This window comes from Penicillium cosmopolitanum, assembly GCF_028827165.1.
Source record: "Penicillium cosmopolitanum strain IBT 29677 chromosome Unknown utg000011l:1.0-3548175.0:1.0-3550911.0, whole genome shotgun sequence".
Classification (NCBI taxonomy): domain Eukaryota; kingdom Fungi; phylum Ascomycota; class Eurotiomycetes; order Eurotiales; family Aspergillaceae; genus Penicillium; species Penicillium cosmopolitanum.
The window spans coordinates 1,968,261-1,982,607 of record NW_026622681.1 but is presented as its reverse complement, the minus strand read 5'-3'; the positions used below and the strand labels follow the sequence as shown (position 1 = coordinate 1,982,607).

Below are 14,347 nucleotides of genomic sequence, written 5' to 3'. Positions count from 1 at the left end.
AGCTTATCAACTACAACAAGGCATCAACTTTTTTTCTCGTCAGATACTGCCATTTTGTAGGCTTCTACAGTTAAATCTGGCGCCGAAAGAATTCTTCGGAGGCGCCCTCCAGTTATAGTACGATCTCACTAGGGATAGTAAGACACAACTATGAAATAAATCATTTTTCATCAGTTGTCATCTTTTCGGAAACTTTCTAAGCAAACTAGTATATCACTCATATTCCAAGGTTCATGATCATAATTGATTCGCAATGGTTAGTTCTTCAAAGCCCATCTAGCGGGCGATATACTTTCATCCATCGCTTCGACATGTCAGCATTCTTCGACTCTTGTAACACCAAATCAAAAACTTGAGACTTGAAGACTTACTTGGTCATACGGTTTCTCTGGATCCACAAACCTCAGATCAGTCGCAAGTCTGATCTGACTATTCGGATCGTTATTCTTGCAACTCGCATGCACCATCCAGGGATTATGAAAAATAACATCACCAGCCTCATATTCAGCAATGAGCCACTTGCGACGGACCTCTTTCCCGTACGCAACAGTATCACGACTGAGAAATCCCCCATCATTCATGTTTTTATTAAAAGCACTCACCCGCTCCTCATCAGAAAGATTATGAGCATTGCTTGCAAATTCAGCCTCTGTCCTCTGGCCAATATCGGTTGAACCCTCGAGATACATCAAGCCGCCTCCTTCTAGCGAAACATTGCCGATGGGTACCCATGCCGTCAAGCTTGTGGGCGGACCGGCTCGAAGGTACATTTGGTCAAAGTGGACAGGCGTCAGTTCACTATTAGGAACAAAGGCGCGAAGCATGGTTCGCTGGAGCATTTGTGGGTTTTCCCAACCCTTGAAGCGTGTGATGAAGTCGCGTAGTTCTTGGTTGGCGCATAGATCCAGATAGAACGGTGCTTCGTGGGCGGATATCATGAGTTCCAGATACTTCTCACTCTCAACGTCATCTTTCAGGCCGAATAGGCGACGTAGGTTTCCTGGGGGTAGATATTTTCGACTATCCTTGTGGGAGAAGATGCCTTCCACGGGAGCGGTGCCGTCTTTCAACAAACCACTAGGAGCCATGTGGTTGAAATATGCTTCGCGACATTTGAGGGAGGCTTCTTTGGGAATACATCCTTTGACCTACATGAGAGAGAGTATTAGCTTTGCGATGATGGAAATGTATCTGTACATACAAATAGATACCCGTCACGTTCAAACCGTTCGTGCATGATATCGAGAGGTGTTTCGGCAGAGGTTGGTTGGAGAAACCCGACGCTCCCAGCTTCCATGGGACCGAAATTGGATTCCAGGCTTAGTTTATCGGGGTCTACCGGATAGTACGAGCCATAGGTATCATTAGCGGCAGGCTTTGAGGTTGTCGATGGAGAAGATTTCTCAGTGGGAAGCCTTGTAGGGGCATCTAGAGATGGCGAAGCAAGACGACCAGGTGCCATGATGATTTTGAAGTTGAAACGGTATTAGATTCTCATGTGTTAAAAACCCGTGGGACAATTTCAACAGACAGAGATTCGCTGCCAAGGTAGGGGCGTTCGCTGGGACTCATATACCCACTGCGGTAGATTCGTACTGGAAGCGATTCAACAGGCCACCCACCTATTCAATTCCCTTTGACTGGAAACCCCACAAAATGATCAACATCATATCGTGTGATTCGAAGCATTTCATAGAAACAACCAACCTGTCCATGCGCCGGCGGATCTATAACCGTCTGCAGCCGTCTAGAGCCACGCTCCCCGCATTCTTATCTTTCAGGCGGGGAAGAAACTATCTATAACCGTCTATAGCCTCGGCTGTGCTCCCACCCCAACTCACTCGCATGAACTATTTTGCTAATTAGGGTGATATCATTGCTCTTTCCAGTCAAATCCAACTTCGACTACTGCGGCAGATAAGTGGACATGACTAGGAGCGTCGGATTACGACAATATCGAGCCTGCGTGCGCTGTCGCTCTCGAAAAACGCGCTGTGATTTGTTCGTTTCACTCCAGCCCACCCGTCTCCCTCGGAGTCTTGAAGGTGTCACATTTCCTCCAATGACAATGGCTAATGCGTGTCTTCTAGACAGAGTATCGGAGAAGCTGGAAAAACCCCCTGTCTGAAATGCGAGCGCGAGGGGGCGGAATGTGTTCTCGCTGGCTCTCGACGTGGGGGCGATTATTCTCGTTTCCGACAAACGAGGAAGAGTTCGGTCCCGGATGCACACGCTGAGAGAGTCCTAGGAGTAGTACCCCATCTTGATGCAAGTGTATCTACCAGTTCTCCTGGCAATGTTTCAATACCATCTACTCATTACAGCGACCGCCCTGTACACGACAACTTGCAGAACCCGTCCGATGCACTTTTGATCCTGGCCCACGCTGCAGGAGAGCCTGGAGACCAACACCACCATGATGAGCGAGTCGAATCTTTTGCTCCATCACAGAGGAAACATGCGGCGGCGAAGCCTGGGCATACTGTCCCCAATGGCCGAGAACACCGCAGTGGCACAACCTACCTCGTTCACCCAGGCCACGGCCAAGACAATTTTCGGGAGGACGACGGTCAAACTGCCTACCCACCGTTGCAAAACCGAACAATAAGTATCGAAATCGTATCAACACTTTTGAAATCGTAAGTAACCACCGCATATCTTTTGAAGTTCCCGCGCATTTGAGTCCTAAAATTTCAACAGATATCACGAAAATTACCACCAATTCTTCCCTCTCGTTCGAAAAGACCTCCTCGACGGCACATATATCTGGAAAAACCTCAAAAATGAATCATTCCTCATTACCTCAATCCTAGTAATCGCCTCAAAGGACCATCCCGACCTGGTCAACACACATAAAGGATTATGGGAGTACCTCCGCCAAAGAATTCTCGACGTGATCTTCGGGACAGCGAGCACCCGACGCGTTGGCTACGTGGAAGGACTTCTTCTACTCGGGGAATGGAATCTTGTCAATCACGGTCAAACCGATGATGGAGGTGGCGAAGCGGCATGGTCTATCCTCGGTCTCGCTGTGAGATTAGCCTATCGCCTTCGACTGGAAGACGCGTTTCGCGGCGACGAGAATGAAGTTGATCAAAGTGCCCAGCGGAATCGTTTAGCATGGACATGTATGTCACGACCAACATTTCTTCCCCATCGTCATCATCCCCGCCACATTCCATGAATCTCTTTGAAATGCTTTGGTTATCACACTAACAAAAAAACAAGTCACCTACCTCTCAGACCGCCAAATATCAATCCGAATGGGCCAAGCCTTCTGGTGCCGCGGCCCCGGTCTCGCCGTCCCTGTTACGGCAGAAGATTTCCCCTCCCTCCGATCTCAAGGCCCAAACAACGAAGAAGACCTAGCAACCTGGATCCAAGCACAAGTCGAGCTAACGACTCTATTCGGAAACGCACACGACATCCTTTTCCCGTCCAAGGCTCGCACCGTCGAACTCATCGTTCGAGGCGATTATGTGAAATATATCGACGATACAACGCGCGCTTTGTCCGCTTGGCAGTATTCATGGCGAGCGATTGCCGTCTCGAAACATTTGCGGAGTTGTCTGACGCTTATGAGGGAATATCTTCGTCTTTATGTTAGTGCGTTTGCATTTCAGGCTGTTCTTTATCGCGCTTCGAGGGTGGTTCCCGATGAGACAACAGGGAATCTTGACTTCCCTAATTCAACGATGGCAAGCCCAGATGCAAGATACATATACGATGCCCTCGACGCAGCTGAGTCTCTACTAAAGATTTTCATCGAGGACTTCGATCCGCAGAATCATCTGCGCTACATACCTGCACGTTTCTACTTGTAAGTAGCAGCTACTAACTAGTACCCGTTATTCCGAGCACTGCCCAGCAGCCATGCATGAAGAACATGGCTAACAACTTTGAAACCACAGATACGAAATCCACTCCTCAGTCTTCCTCTTCAAAGCCCACGCATCAGGCGCAATTCCACAGTCCCGCTACCCCGAAACAAAATCATTAATAACCCGCTTCATAACGCACCTTCAAAGCGTCACACCAGACGAAACACACATATCAACCCGTCACGCACGACTCCTTCAAAGACTCTGGTTTCAATCCGGCTCCGAAAATAATGCACAAGATAATGACCCCGCCGGTTTGATGCAGAATACCACCGCGGGTGGAACAGTAGATGGAGGAGCAGGAGGAATACTGCCATTCCCAAACTTGAATTCCGGGTCACAAGGGCCTGATTTCAGCACCGGCGGCGTGGGCGGGATTAATCTTAATATGTTGGATGAAATTGGTCTTGAGAATTTTGATTATGTGGATGCTGTTGATGGGTTTCTTGCTATGCCTCCTGTTTTTCCGTATGATCTTTCGATGTTTTTTAATGGTAGGGCGACGTCGACGGGTGATGGGGGGTTTTAGGGTCATTGGTGTTGTTGGTACTATTGGCTATGGGATCCAACCACTGCATGGCCTCCTTCAAGGAGCAGACACATGGGCATACAGACCGAGGTGCAACGCCAAGATTAAACCAACGACCAAATGGAATCATTCGCAGGTTTATTCGAGTTCACTCGTACAAAGAAGAATTGCTGGAAGGAGGAAGACACGCAGCCATCGTATTAAGATTAAATAGCTAGCGAAGGCCAATGTATTCCCAGGTCTGGGGATTGGATGATATCCACCCAAAGGTATGTGCAAGAGAGAAAGTAAGGAGGAACAGAGAGGGAGACAAAAATCAAGAGAAAAAGCAAAAACACCCAAATTTTATCCAAACACCGTCGTGCAAGACAATGAAGTCGAATTGTAGACAGACCAGGGTCCTGCCTACAAATGCCACGTCCTTGGGGCCACCCGTTTCCCATAACCAAAACAATGTATGTACACCACCGCTCAATTCAGACCCCCTAAACAACCAATTCCCAGTGCAACAATGTTGAAGAGGTCGGGTGGCCCAGCAGCAAAAAGCCGTGCGCGGTGTTCCGAACCTCATGCACGTCGTGACGGGCGAGGAAAGTGAAGAAGTGGGGTGTGGACCAAGAAGTGGAACCGATGCAGCACTACCGTCAAACGTTGCGGATGCAAAAAGCAACAGGCGAGAAGGAGGTGGTGGGGTTAAAAGGGAGGGAGGGGGGGGGGGGAAGGGAGGATGCATGGACGAGGGCTTTTTTATGGCTTTGCGCGCTGCTGAGCTAGCACGTTCTTATGCCTCCAGCGCCCAGCGCTGTTCACGGAGAGGAATCTCCTCACCGGCCTTCTTGCGGCTGCCATCCATCTCGCGCTTCCAGGCCCAGTACTCGCCCAGACGGGTTTCGGCGTAGCCAGCGTAGTCGAAGTCGATTTGGGAAATCTGGGCTTGGATGAGGGACCACACACCCCTGCGTGATGAAGTCAGTACGGGTCATTGTGTTGTTGTTGACAGGGATCTCCTGCGATTTTTTTGGGAAGATCTTACCAGTATAGACCGGGAATACCGCGGAAACGATCGACGTCCTGAACCAGGCGATCGACGATCTCCGCCTGGGAGGACTCGTCGAGGCCGCGGTTCTCGCAGTAGCTCTTGGTGTACTCGGTCAGGAACTGACGGCGCACCGACTGGGTGGGGGTCATGTTATAGTCGCAGTCGTAGCCGATCCACTCAGCCAGGTGGTTGGCAATGTCGAAGGCGGCGGGCGCAGGCACGGCGTATTCGTAATCAATAAAGTTGACGGCGGTGACGTCGTCCTCGGGCTGAGCGACATCCTCTGTCGGGAGGACAATCACATTGGCGCACAGGAGATCGCAGTGCGAGAAAACAAGCTGGGAGGAAAACAACAGTTAGTGGGACTGCCGAAGAAGAGGGGCACGTCATTGACGTGGGTGGAGGAGGGGTATCTTACGCCGTCTTCGCCAATGCCCTTGCCATCATCCAGTTGAGCCAAGACCCACTGCAACTCCTGCTGCAGGCTCAATCGCCGAGAGCGCTGCTCCGGCGTAGAGGCAGGAAGAGCGAGAATCCACTTCTGAAGGACAGCCCACATGGAGGGGCCAGCGCGACGCGGTTGGATGATCTCAAATCCGTCTTCCTGCTTGGCAGATTCCGCCTCGGCGTGGGCGATAATCGAGGACTCTTGCGAGGGTGCTGAGGTGGCTCCCTTGGTGGGGAGAACCGCGTGCCACTGGGCAAGACGGCGGGCAACGCCACGGTAGATAGGGGCGGTGACCAAGTCCAAGTGTCCACAGGGCTTGCCGCGAATGAAGCGGTAGAGGAGACCATTGTTGAAACGAGCGAGGAGGGGCGGGGCGAGGCCACGTGCGGCGAGTAGGGCATGCGAAGTGGTTTCTCCTGTTAGGACGCGAAAGCGTTAATTTAGCATATTGTCGTACGGGGGCCACGCGCTGCAAGGCCAATTGACAGCAGTGGGAAGGTGAGGAGGAGGGGCATGAGGGGGACCCCTCGGCCAGAGGGGGAGAAGTGGTGTTCGTACTTTCACGGTCGATCAAGATCTCTGTGCCATTTCCGTATGCGCGCATGAGCACGGCATCCTCGTCAATTTGCGCGTCGGTCAAGCCAGCCTTGCGATTGATAATTTTCAAGAGCTGCAGGGTGGAGGTTAGTCAAGGATATCGAACAGGGCTCGCGCGGCTCCTAGTGAAGTGCGCAGGGCTGGAGGGCAGGGGACCGCTGTTGACGGGCTTCTGGAAGGTGGGACAAAGAGACGCACAGTGTTGGTGATGCCATCGGTGAATCGCACAAACTCGACCTTGTTCTCGGGGCCCTCCCAGTGGGGGAAAAGGGTAAGAATAAGACGGAGGGCGGTTGCTTGGGATTCGGCGGGGCTGTAGGAGAGAGGAATATAGCGGAGGGCGGGCGCGACGCCGTTCTCAGAGTCGTAGGAGCCCATGTTTGGGAGGAAAGAATGGTAATAGGAGAGATGCGAGACAAAATTAGGGGAGAAGAGGGGGTCAAGTTAAGTGGTGGCCCTCGGTGGAAGCAATTTGAGCGAGACTAGCACTTGTTAGTCTGGGAAATTTGAGACAGCGTGGGATCGGGACTTCAATAATTCCCTGCAGCCTGGCCGATTGGGACGGGAGATCTGCAGGGTCGCAGTGATGAGGGAAGGAAACTGGAGGGGCGAAGCATACCGAAGGATTGGAAGAATTGAGCAAGTGGTCGCATGCAAGTGGGAGAGAGTGTGTGTTGGAGTGGAGAGAGGGAGAGGGAGGAAGGAGGTGAGGCTGTTGCGGGAAAAAAAAGCAAAGGGTCCAAGCCTCGAGGTCTCGTGCTTCCACACCAGGATGGGAAAACGGGGGTGGACGGGGGTGGACGGGGTGGACAGTGCCAGAAAGACTGGGGGCCAATTGTCAAAGGGTTTGACTTTCCATGGTTTGCCACGAGGGGTCGAAAATATATTCCAGTGGAAATTGGAGTATATTTAGAATGGTTGTTGGACAGTTAGGTAGATATACAGAGCATACCAGTAGTATACTACAAACTATAGTAGATAAACTATGAATACTTCAATACCTGCTGTGCCCAGGTCTAGACCAGGGTAATGTATACTCGTAGTGAACCCTGAGAATCGACTCCGTCCAGTGTACTTCGCCTCTCACCGCGAGGCAGACAAGACAAGCCTCCTCCTTCTCCACTTTAAGAGGGGCGCCTCACATGCGAGCCTGAAACAGGGGCAGTCACGTGGGGTCACGGGAGTCCCGTCACGGGATCCCAGTCACTGACTTGACTTACCCTGCCGATCTTACCCTACCTTCCCCTTTAGGCTAGCCTACCAGACTCTTCTCGGAGAACCGGCCCAACACTTTCTCCGTGCCCAATCAGCTCTAGCGCATCAGCAATTTTCCTCGGGTATAAAGAGGCAGCATTCCTCCCGGCCTTGCTTGTTTTTTTTTTCTTCTTCATCATCAGTAGAGGTTTTACATTACCATGTAAAATTCTTTAATACTGGGGCTCCATCAATGATGGCTTGCTGAGGGTTATTCTTGTGGCTTTTGCTCTATGGGTTTCCTTCCGTTCCCGGCTCCTCAGACTAAATTGCGTCTCCCTTTTTCCCAAACACATTATGGCTATGCTAGGGTTCCCTTCGGGGAGCTCCATGCGCTATAGCTGTGGAGGGGGCGTTACATTCCTTTTTAATTATCCAATTATTTGTTTGGTCTCGATCGGATCACATCTCAATTGTGATTCGTTCGCCAGATTCGTAAACTTTTTTAAGCTGTTTGAGGTCTGCTCGCAAGAGCCTCCTGCGGTCCGTAATAGACATGCCATGCCGCCAATGCCTTCGGTAGCGGCAGCCTGTCCCTTGGTCGGACCGAGTCGGCATCTTCAATGCGTCTCTAGTCTCTTAAATGGTCTAGTGTCTACGGATGCTCGAACCAGTGGAGTCGGAGCTTGATGCTAGTCTTAAAGCACAAGCTGAGCTTTGATATATCGTATTTTTGCCAATTGGTATTTTATCATTGGACAGCTATCGCCGCCTGTCATGGCCATCACATAGCTCGCATCACATCAATCAATCATAAGCCATACTCGACATAAAGTGACCAACAGCCACATCTGTTTTATGGTTCTTGTCCTGCCCTGTCCTCTATGTATTCCACCTCATGCCCGACCAGCATTACCAACCTGGATGCGCTGGCCAGTCCACTTATCATCCTTGCGCAGCACCGGCCACCCAGTCTGATCCGCCTTGACAAGCGTGAGCTCCAGCTTGGTGCCCAGCACCCGGAAGCTCGACTGTTCAGCGTCGATCGGAGCAAAGAGCTCATAGGTATCCTGGTAGCGCTTGTTATCCATAGTCGGCAGGTCGAGCTCGATCTTGTCCGCGGTGAACTTAACGACGGCACGCTCCTTGTCGATCTTCTTCAGGTAGAGGGAGACGTTGACGGAGGCGGGGGTTTGGTAGAAATCGTTCCTGTAGCCCGGGTTGTGGTTAGCTAGCGGGACAGATTGTAGAGTAGCTCTGCTGCAATAGCAAAACAGAAAAGAGGAGAGTGAAAAAAGTGAAAGCCTTACCGGACGGTCTCGACCTTCTCCTCGCCTGGAGGCTTCGCCTTGCCAACAAACATGTGTCTCTTCTTCTCAGTGCAGCCGGGGATTCTCAAGAACTCGTCAAACTCAAGCACGCGGCGCTTGCAGCAAGACCATCCTTTGCTACCCTCGTGGAAGACCGGGTTGCCAGGGTGGTGCACGCATTTCTTCCTCACGGGCAATGGAGCCATTGTAAGAAGCCCCGCATCCTTTCCGACGGCACGTAGCATTGGGAGGAATTTCCAGGTCTGGGTCGTCCGACTCTGGCTCCTCAATAACGGGCTTTGCGGGGGTGTGCCGGGAGTCGCAATGGCGGGGGTAATGGGAGGGCGCTCGGAGATGGGCTTCACCCTGGGGACGGGCGTTGCTGCTGCTGGAGGTTCTTCGGCGGCCTTTTTAGGCTCGGGAACTGGTGTGTCGTCGACTTCGGAGTGTTTGCCCGTGGTGCAGGGCGGGATGGAGAGGAATTCCTCAAAGGTCAAAACGCGGGGTTTGCAGCATTTCCAGCCTGCGTGGTGAGATTGGGATTAGCTTGTTGCATTGTGATCGGGCGGATAGAGTAGATGGGCGTATAGTAGACAGATGAAGCCAATTCAGGAATAGTTCGCAGCACCAAGGTACCTAAGGTACCTAATGGGAGCTAGACTTACCCTTTTGCCCTTCGTGGAACACCGGCGGACCCGGATGATACACGCAATCTTCCTCCGGGTCGGCGAAGACCTTCCCACAGCCCTTGTGAACGCACTTTCCCATGGTGTGTAACGACGGGGAATATATGAAAAGCAGGGATGGTGAGTGGGGGAGAGAGGGAGAGAGAAGGTGGTGGGTGTAGATATTGCCGAACGTGGTTTAGCTGGAGAAGCTCGAAGGTTCCATCAACGCGGAGAAGGCGGTCCGCCGATCTTGCAACCTTGCACTTACACAGCTTGACCCAGCTTTGCTTTGATTTGACACTAGCACTGACAGCTGACAGCTGACGGCTAAGCAAAGCTGCGCTCTCAATATGTTTCCAACACGCGCCCTCTTAGGTCAAGCCCGATTGACCCTCTTCACCCGCGCCGGCTGTGGCCTCTGCGATAATGCCAAAAAGACAGTCGTGCAACTGCACCAGCGCCGTCCCTTTGAATTCGTCGAAACATACATTGATGAACCGGGAAATAAGAAATGGAAGGATGTCTATGACTTTGATGTCCCGGTGATCCACGTACAGTCCGTGGAGAATGGATTGCCCAAGGAGGCAGACCTCTCCGACGCTCGCAAGCTCTTTCACCGAATGACTGAGCAGGAGGTTGAGCAATTGGTCACCGAGGCCGAGAAATGAGCCCGAATACAATATATGGGGAAAGCTATGTTCCATTGCCGGTCATTGAGCTTGGATTCCGCGGAGGAGATGACGATATGATGGCTGGTCCATCGCGACTCGACCGAGTTGGTGTCTCTCTGCTCGTCGTCACAACAAGTTGCGACAAACCGGCTTCAGTCTTGGACAATATTGCCTATATATGTAATGAAAGCTATGGGCACGAGAGTATGAAATTATGCTGGAGAGCAGACACCGGCCGCGAGGTATATTCTTCTGTCTGCTGCTCCCTCTTGTGACCGTGTCATAATATACCAACTCTTTACATATCATCGTCTGAGTTTATAATTCCGTGTACATTACTATGTCTTGAGGAAATTTAATTAGGCCCCAGGGTCTTGTCGCTGAGTCAGCCTACACTGTTCTTTCCTTTGCATGCCGTTTGCACGCTGTTTGTTGTTACCTGATTCAGGCGAGATGCCAGTGGTTGTAGATGGACAGATATTGTGCGAGTGGTTTCCTTCAAGTTTCGCAATCATCACCAGCGCCAGTGGTATGCAGTCAAGAATAACGGATCTATGCCTAGGTGAGTGTTCCTGATTTTGAATTTCACCACATTCTGTCTGGCTCCTCACCTACTACTGATACTAGTTGCCAGATGCTCCCAGTTCCAACCTCCTTCACCTGGGCACTTCTTATTTCCCCCCCACTGGAGCCTCCCAACTCCGATCTCTCGCTCGCACCACACCCTGGACTTCAAGTTACTTGAAATGAGATGGATGAAGCAATGACTCAACCTCTGGACCGACCCGAACGCCAGGCACTGGTGTCCTTCCTCACATCTCGGCTGAAGGATAAAAAGCGAGGTTTAATAAATGCATCTCTCTTGGATCGAATCGCCAATATCTTAAGATCCGACGACTCTAACTCCACCGATGATGACATTTTTTACATCAACGAAGAAAGAATGCGCCTACTTGACCTCCTTCAATGTGATCACACAGCACCCTCCAAATACATTCCACTTTATGATCTGAGAATTCTGATCATTTTCCTGAATCTCTCCATTCTCGACGGACCTACGAAGGCGACACAAGAAAAAAGGGTTTGCTTCGAAAATCTCGAGCTTGCCAAAACCAGGCCCATTTCGGCCTTCACTCCTTCGGCTAAGAGACTCCTACAACGAGTATTACGCCAAACCCAGTCCGAAGCGAGTGAAAATCTGCTTTCAACACTAGAAGCCTCACTATCGAATGGTTTGCCGCAAAAGGATATCTTTATCCGCAAATGCATCGCATTCTTAGAATCAAGCAGCGTTACGTCAAAAGCTCCGACGTCCGACGCCTATTTGCCCCCTGCATCTCCATCCTCTAGCAGTGGCTCAGCTCTGAAGACCTCCATCGAAGATGAAACGGAAACGTTCAAACCAGGTAGCACTGATGCAGAGCCTCCTCCGCCTGGCCCAGTGTCACCCAACTTGCACACGGGTGAAACTCTCTTTGACATAACCGAAGATCATCCTGACCGAACGCTTCTGAAACCATTTTGGGCTTCAGAATATCCTGATTTGCCAATCTTTCCTCGGGCCCATCTGAATGAATTCTATCAGGTATACTGGCACAATCTTCCCAGAGACGCACCCACCCCTCTAGAAAGAATAAACGCAGCGATATTCTCGTTCTGCTTTGCTCTGTCTGCTTTACGGCCAGGGGCTAATGCCACCAGATCAGCCGACACCTATTTCCAACACGCCCAGCAACTCGCTGGTGATTTCCTAGATCATGAAAATTCTATCAGTTTGGTCCAATGTCTGTGTCTAAAGGCGCAATGTCTCTTCGCAATCGGAGACTTGGAAAATGCATAATGTTTGTGCACATAAGCAGCATCGAAGAGGATATCTTCAGCGCCCGGATGGCACCATCTGCGTTCAGACTGTTGGAGTGGGCGAAGGTACTGCATTACCTGAGCTTGAAATTCAGCTCGGGCCCCGGATGTTCTTAGACCATTCAATAGAGTTAAAATTTCTCGATCTGGTCTGCCGAGGAGTCCTTGATGCCGGTCGTTCTCTGGAATTCGCCGGGATATTGGCGACCAAAATCGTATTCAATCACCGAATCGCTAATGATCACATCACCGAGAAACACTTCCTGGTCTTTCGACGGCGATGGAGCCCCTCCGCAGATACCAACGACCAAAGCAATTTTTATGCCAGGGTAGCTGATTCGCAGACCCAACGCGACACTTGCTGCACTTCCCTTTCTCATCCCTGGCATGTAGCACAGGACCACATCGTGTTTCCCGATCCTTCCATTGATGTATGCGTTCGCATCGCCATCCTGCTTGCCGTAGTATCTCCCGAGGCGGTCATATTTCTCGTCGAAAAGCGCTTCGACAGCGTCAGCCTCGAGAGGAAGGGCGCATATGATCGCGGTCGCAAGGTTGTTACGGCTTTTAGGTCGCATCTCGGCCAAGGCCCATGAGAACTGATTCTGGATCAATAATAGGTAGATCTCGTCTTGAACAAAGAAGAGGTCGATGGGCATTCCAAAGGATTGAGACTGGGGAAATCACATCTGGGAGATGGACGATATGAAGACTGCGTCCACATCCTCGTCATTTCTTTCACCAACCGCGTGGCCGTGATAGCCGCCCGAAGGCAGGGCAGTGCATGAGGCTGACATCGACGGTTTTTTCGGGCAGCAACTGGTGGAGATTAATAAGATGACAATTATTTCGGAGGAAACTATTCCAGATGGCAATTATATTGGTTACCCACAATAAAGATGCGATAAAGATGGAACCAGACTCTTTTGGACCAATGATATCAAGATATCTGGTTGATTTGGCTGGCCCGCGGCGTTTAGAAGTCCTTAAAACCTTATTTCCGACGTCTCCCTTGACGTCTGCTTATTCCTGACAAGACCCTCCCCTTCGCAAACTACCTCTCTCCCTCTCCATATATTGAAATCTTCTAGTGGAGATAAAATGACAGAAATCGATCTAATGGAACTAGACCCCGTCTCGAGGCGCAAACTCCAGAATCGCCTCAACCAACGAGCAAGTCGTGAGTGGCTGAGCTGCTTCGCCTCCCCCGTACCTACCGTTGTACTGACTTGAAATCAATCGCCAGGAAAAAGAAAGGCCATCGAAAAACAGTCCAAGGGACAAACCAGACGATGGGTCGTTTATACAGACGAAGCGCACTCCTTGCCACGGGATAACTGCAAAGAGAGCAAGGCGGTGACAAACCGCCATCCACGGCTCGAAAGCCCACTAAAGGAGTCGAATAAAGACAACGAGTATCTCTGCGCAATGACCCACATATCGCGTACACAATATTTGGCGCAACTGCAATTCAAAGTGACGAATAGCGTTGCGAATAATCTCCAAGCCTCCAGTGTCCTCCTGTCTGTGACCCAGTTCAACACCATGCGAGCGATGGTTGCAAATGCCGAGACTATGGGGTTGTCACTACAAGCTTTGTGCGAGGATATCGCGTCCTTCTTCAATATTGCTGGTCCAGGCCATGGAATCCTGCAACTACCACCGAGTTTACAACCGAGTTCTTCGCAGAAACAGATCATTCATCACCCGTGGATCGATCTTATTCCCATAGAGTCTCTCCGCGACAGTCTCCTGTCTCAAATGGACGTCTACGATGAAGATGAACTATGCACCGATTTCTACGGCATGTGCGGTCCGTCGTCAGAAGCCGGACTCATTGTATGGGGTGAATCATGGGACCCCTCCGCTTATGAAATTTCCGAGCCATTTCTCCGAAAATGGAGCTGGTTGCTAAAAGATTGTACCGATCTTATACAATCGACAAACTATTGGAGAAAGAAACGGGGAGAAAGGCCGTTAAAACTCGAGCCTATCCAGGAGCGGATCAAAGAAGTTGAATGATAAGCAAGGAAACCTCTCATGAAATCTATTTTGTAACGACCCTATATAATGACATGCACTGAGTTTGGCAAATTTGAATATTTGTGCCGGCTTTTTCCAATGGATTCATTAGAATCCAAATGATCAGA

General features: G+C 50.7%; 8 protein-coding genes across 8 annotated transcripts; 4 read left to right on the top strand and 4 right to left on the bottom strand.

Annotated features, from left to right (window-relative positions):
* Window positions 1-344: 344 nt before the first annotated feature.
* On the bottom strand, window positions 345-1,462 carry N7509_012247 (phytanoyl-CoA dioxygenase family protein; the record flags this gene model as incomplete). The annotated part of the gene is made up of 2 exons (XM_056636884.1): window positions 345-1,148; window positions 1,202-1,462. 2 exons carry the CDS (start codon window positions 1,460-1,462, stop codon window positions 345-347), a joined length of 1,065 nt encoding a protein of 354 aa, XP_056482914.1.
* Window positions 1,463-1,927: 465 nt separating this feature from the next.
* Window positions 1,928-3,824, top strand: N7509_012246 (Zn(II)2Cys6 transcription factor; the record flags this gene model as incomplete). Its single annotated transcript, XM_056636883.1, has 4 exons — window positions 1,928-2,001; window positions 2,091-2,639; window positions 2,701-3,128; window positions 3,244-3,824. The coding sequence occupies 4 exons, from the start codon at window positions 1,928-1,930 to the stop codon at window positions 3,822-3,824; spliced, it is 1,632 nt and encodes a 543-aa protein (XP_056482913.1).
* A 1,367-nt stretch (window positions 3,825-5,191) lies between these two features.
* Window positions 5,192-6,872, bottom strand: N7509_012245 (putative ethanolamine kinase; the record flags this gene model as incomplete). Its single annotated transcript, XM_056636882.1, has 5 exons — window positions 5,192-5,366; window positions 5,444-5,787; window positions 5,868-6,313; window positions 6,456-6,567; window positions 6,693-6,872. The coding sequence occupies 5 exons, from the start codon at window positions 6,870-6,872 to the stop codon at window positions 5,192-5,194; spliced, it is 1,257 nt and encodes a 418-aa protein (XP_056482912.1).
* Window positions 6,873-8,584: 1,712 nt separating this feature from the next.
* On the bottom strand, window positions 8,585-9,766 carry N7509_012244 (cysteine and histidine-rich domain-containing protein; the record flags this gene model as incomplete). Its single annotated transcript, XM_056636881.1, has 3 exons — window positions 8,585-8,897; window positions 8,999-9,521; window positions 9,664-9,766. 3 exons carry the CDS (start codon window positions 9,764-9,766, stop codon window positions 8,585-8,587), a joined length of 939 nt encoding a protein of 312 aa, XP_056482911.1.
* Window positions 9,767-10,016: 250 nt separating this feature from the next.
* Window positions 10,017-10,334, top strand: N7509_012243 (glutaredoxin family protein; the record flags this gene model as incomplete). The annotated part of the gene is made up of 1 exon (XM_056636880.1): window positions 10,017-10,334. One exon carries the CDS (start codon window positions 10,017-10,019, stop codon window positions 10,332-10,334), a length of 318 nt encoding a protein of 105 aa, XP_056482910.1.
* A 754-nt stretch (window positions 10,335-11,088) lies between these two features.
* Window positions 11,089-12,177, top strand: N7509_012242 (fungal specific transcription factor domain-containing protein; the record flags this gene model as incomplete). Its single annotated transcript, XM_056636879.1, has 1 exon — window positions 11,089-12,177. One exon carries the CDS (start codon window positions 11,089-11,091, stop codon window positions 12,175-12,177), a length of 1,089 nt encoding a protein of 362 aa, XP_056482909.1.
* Window positions 12,178-12,328: 151 nt separating this feature from the next.
* Window positions 12,329-12,856, bottom strand: N7509_012241 (uncharacterized protein; the record flags this gene model as incomplete). Its single annotated transcript, XM_056636878.1, has 1 exon — window positions 12,329-12,856. One exon carries the CDS (start codon window positions 12,854-12,856, stop codon window positions 12,329-12,331), a length of 528 nt encoding a protein of 175 aa, XP_056482908.1.
* A 442-nt stretch (window positions 12,857-13,298) lies between these two features.
* N7509_012240 (bZIP transcription factor) lies at window positions 13,299-14,219 on the top strand (the record flags this gene model as incomplete). Its single annotated transcript, XM_056636877.1, has 2 exons — window positions 13,299-13,377; window positions 13,444-14,219. 2 exons carry the CDS (start codon window positions 13,299-13,301, stop codon window positions 14,217-14,219), a joined length of 855 nt encoding a protein of 284 aa, XP_056482907.1.
* Window positions 14,220-14,347: the final 128 nt, after the last annotated feature.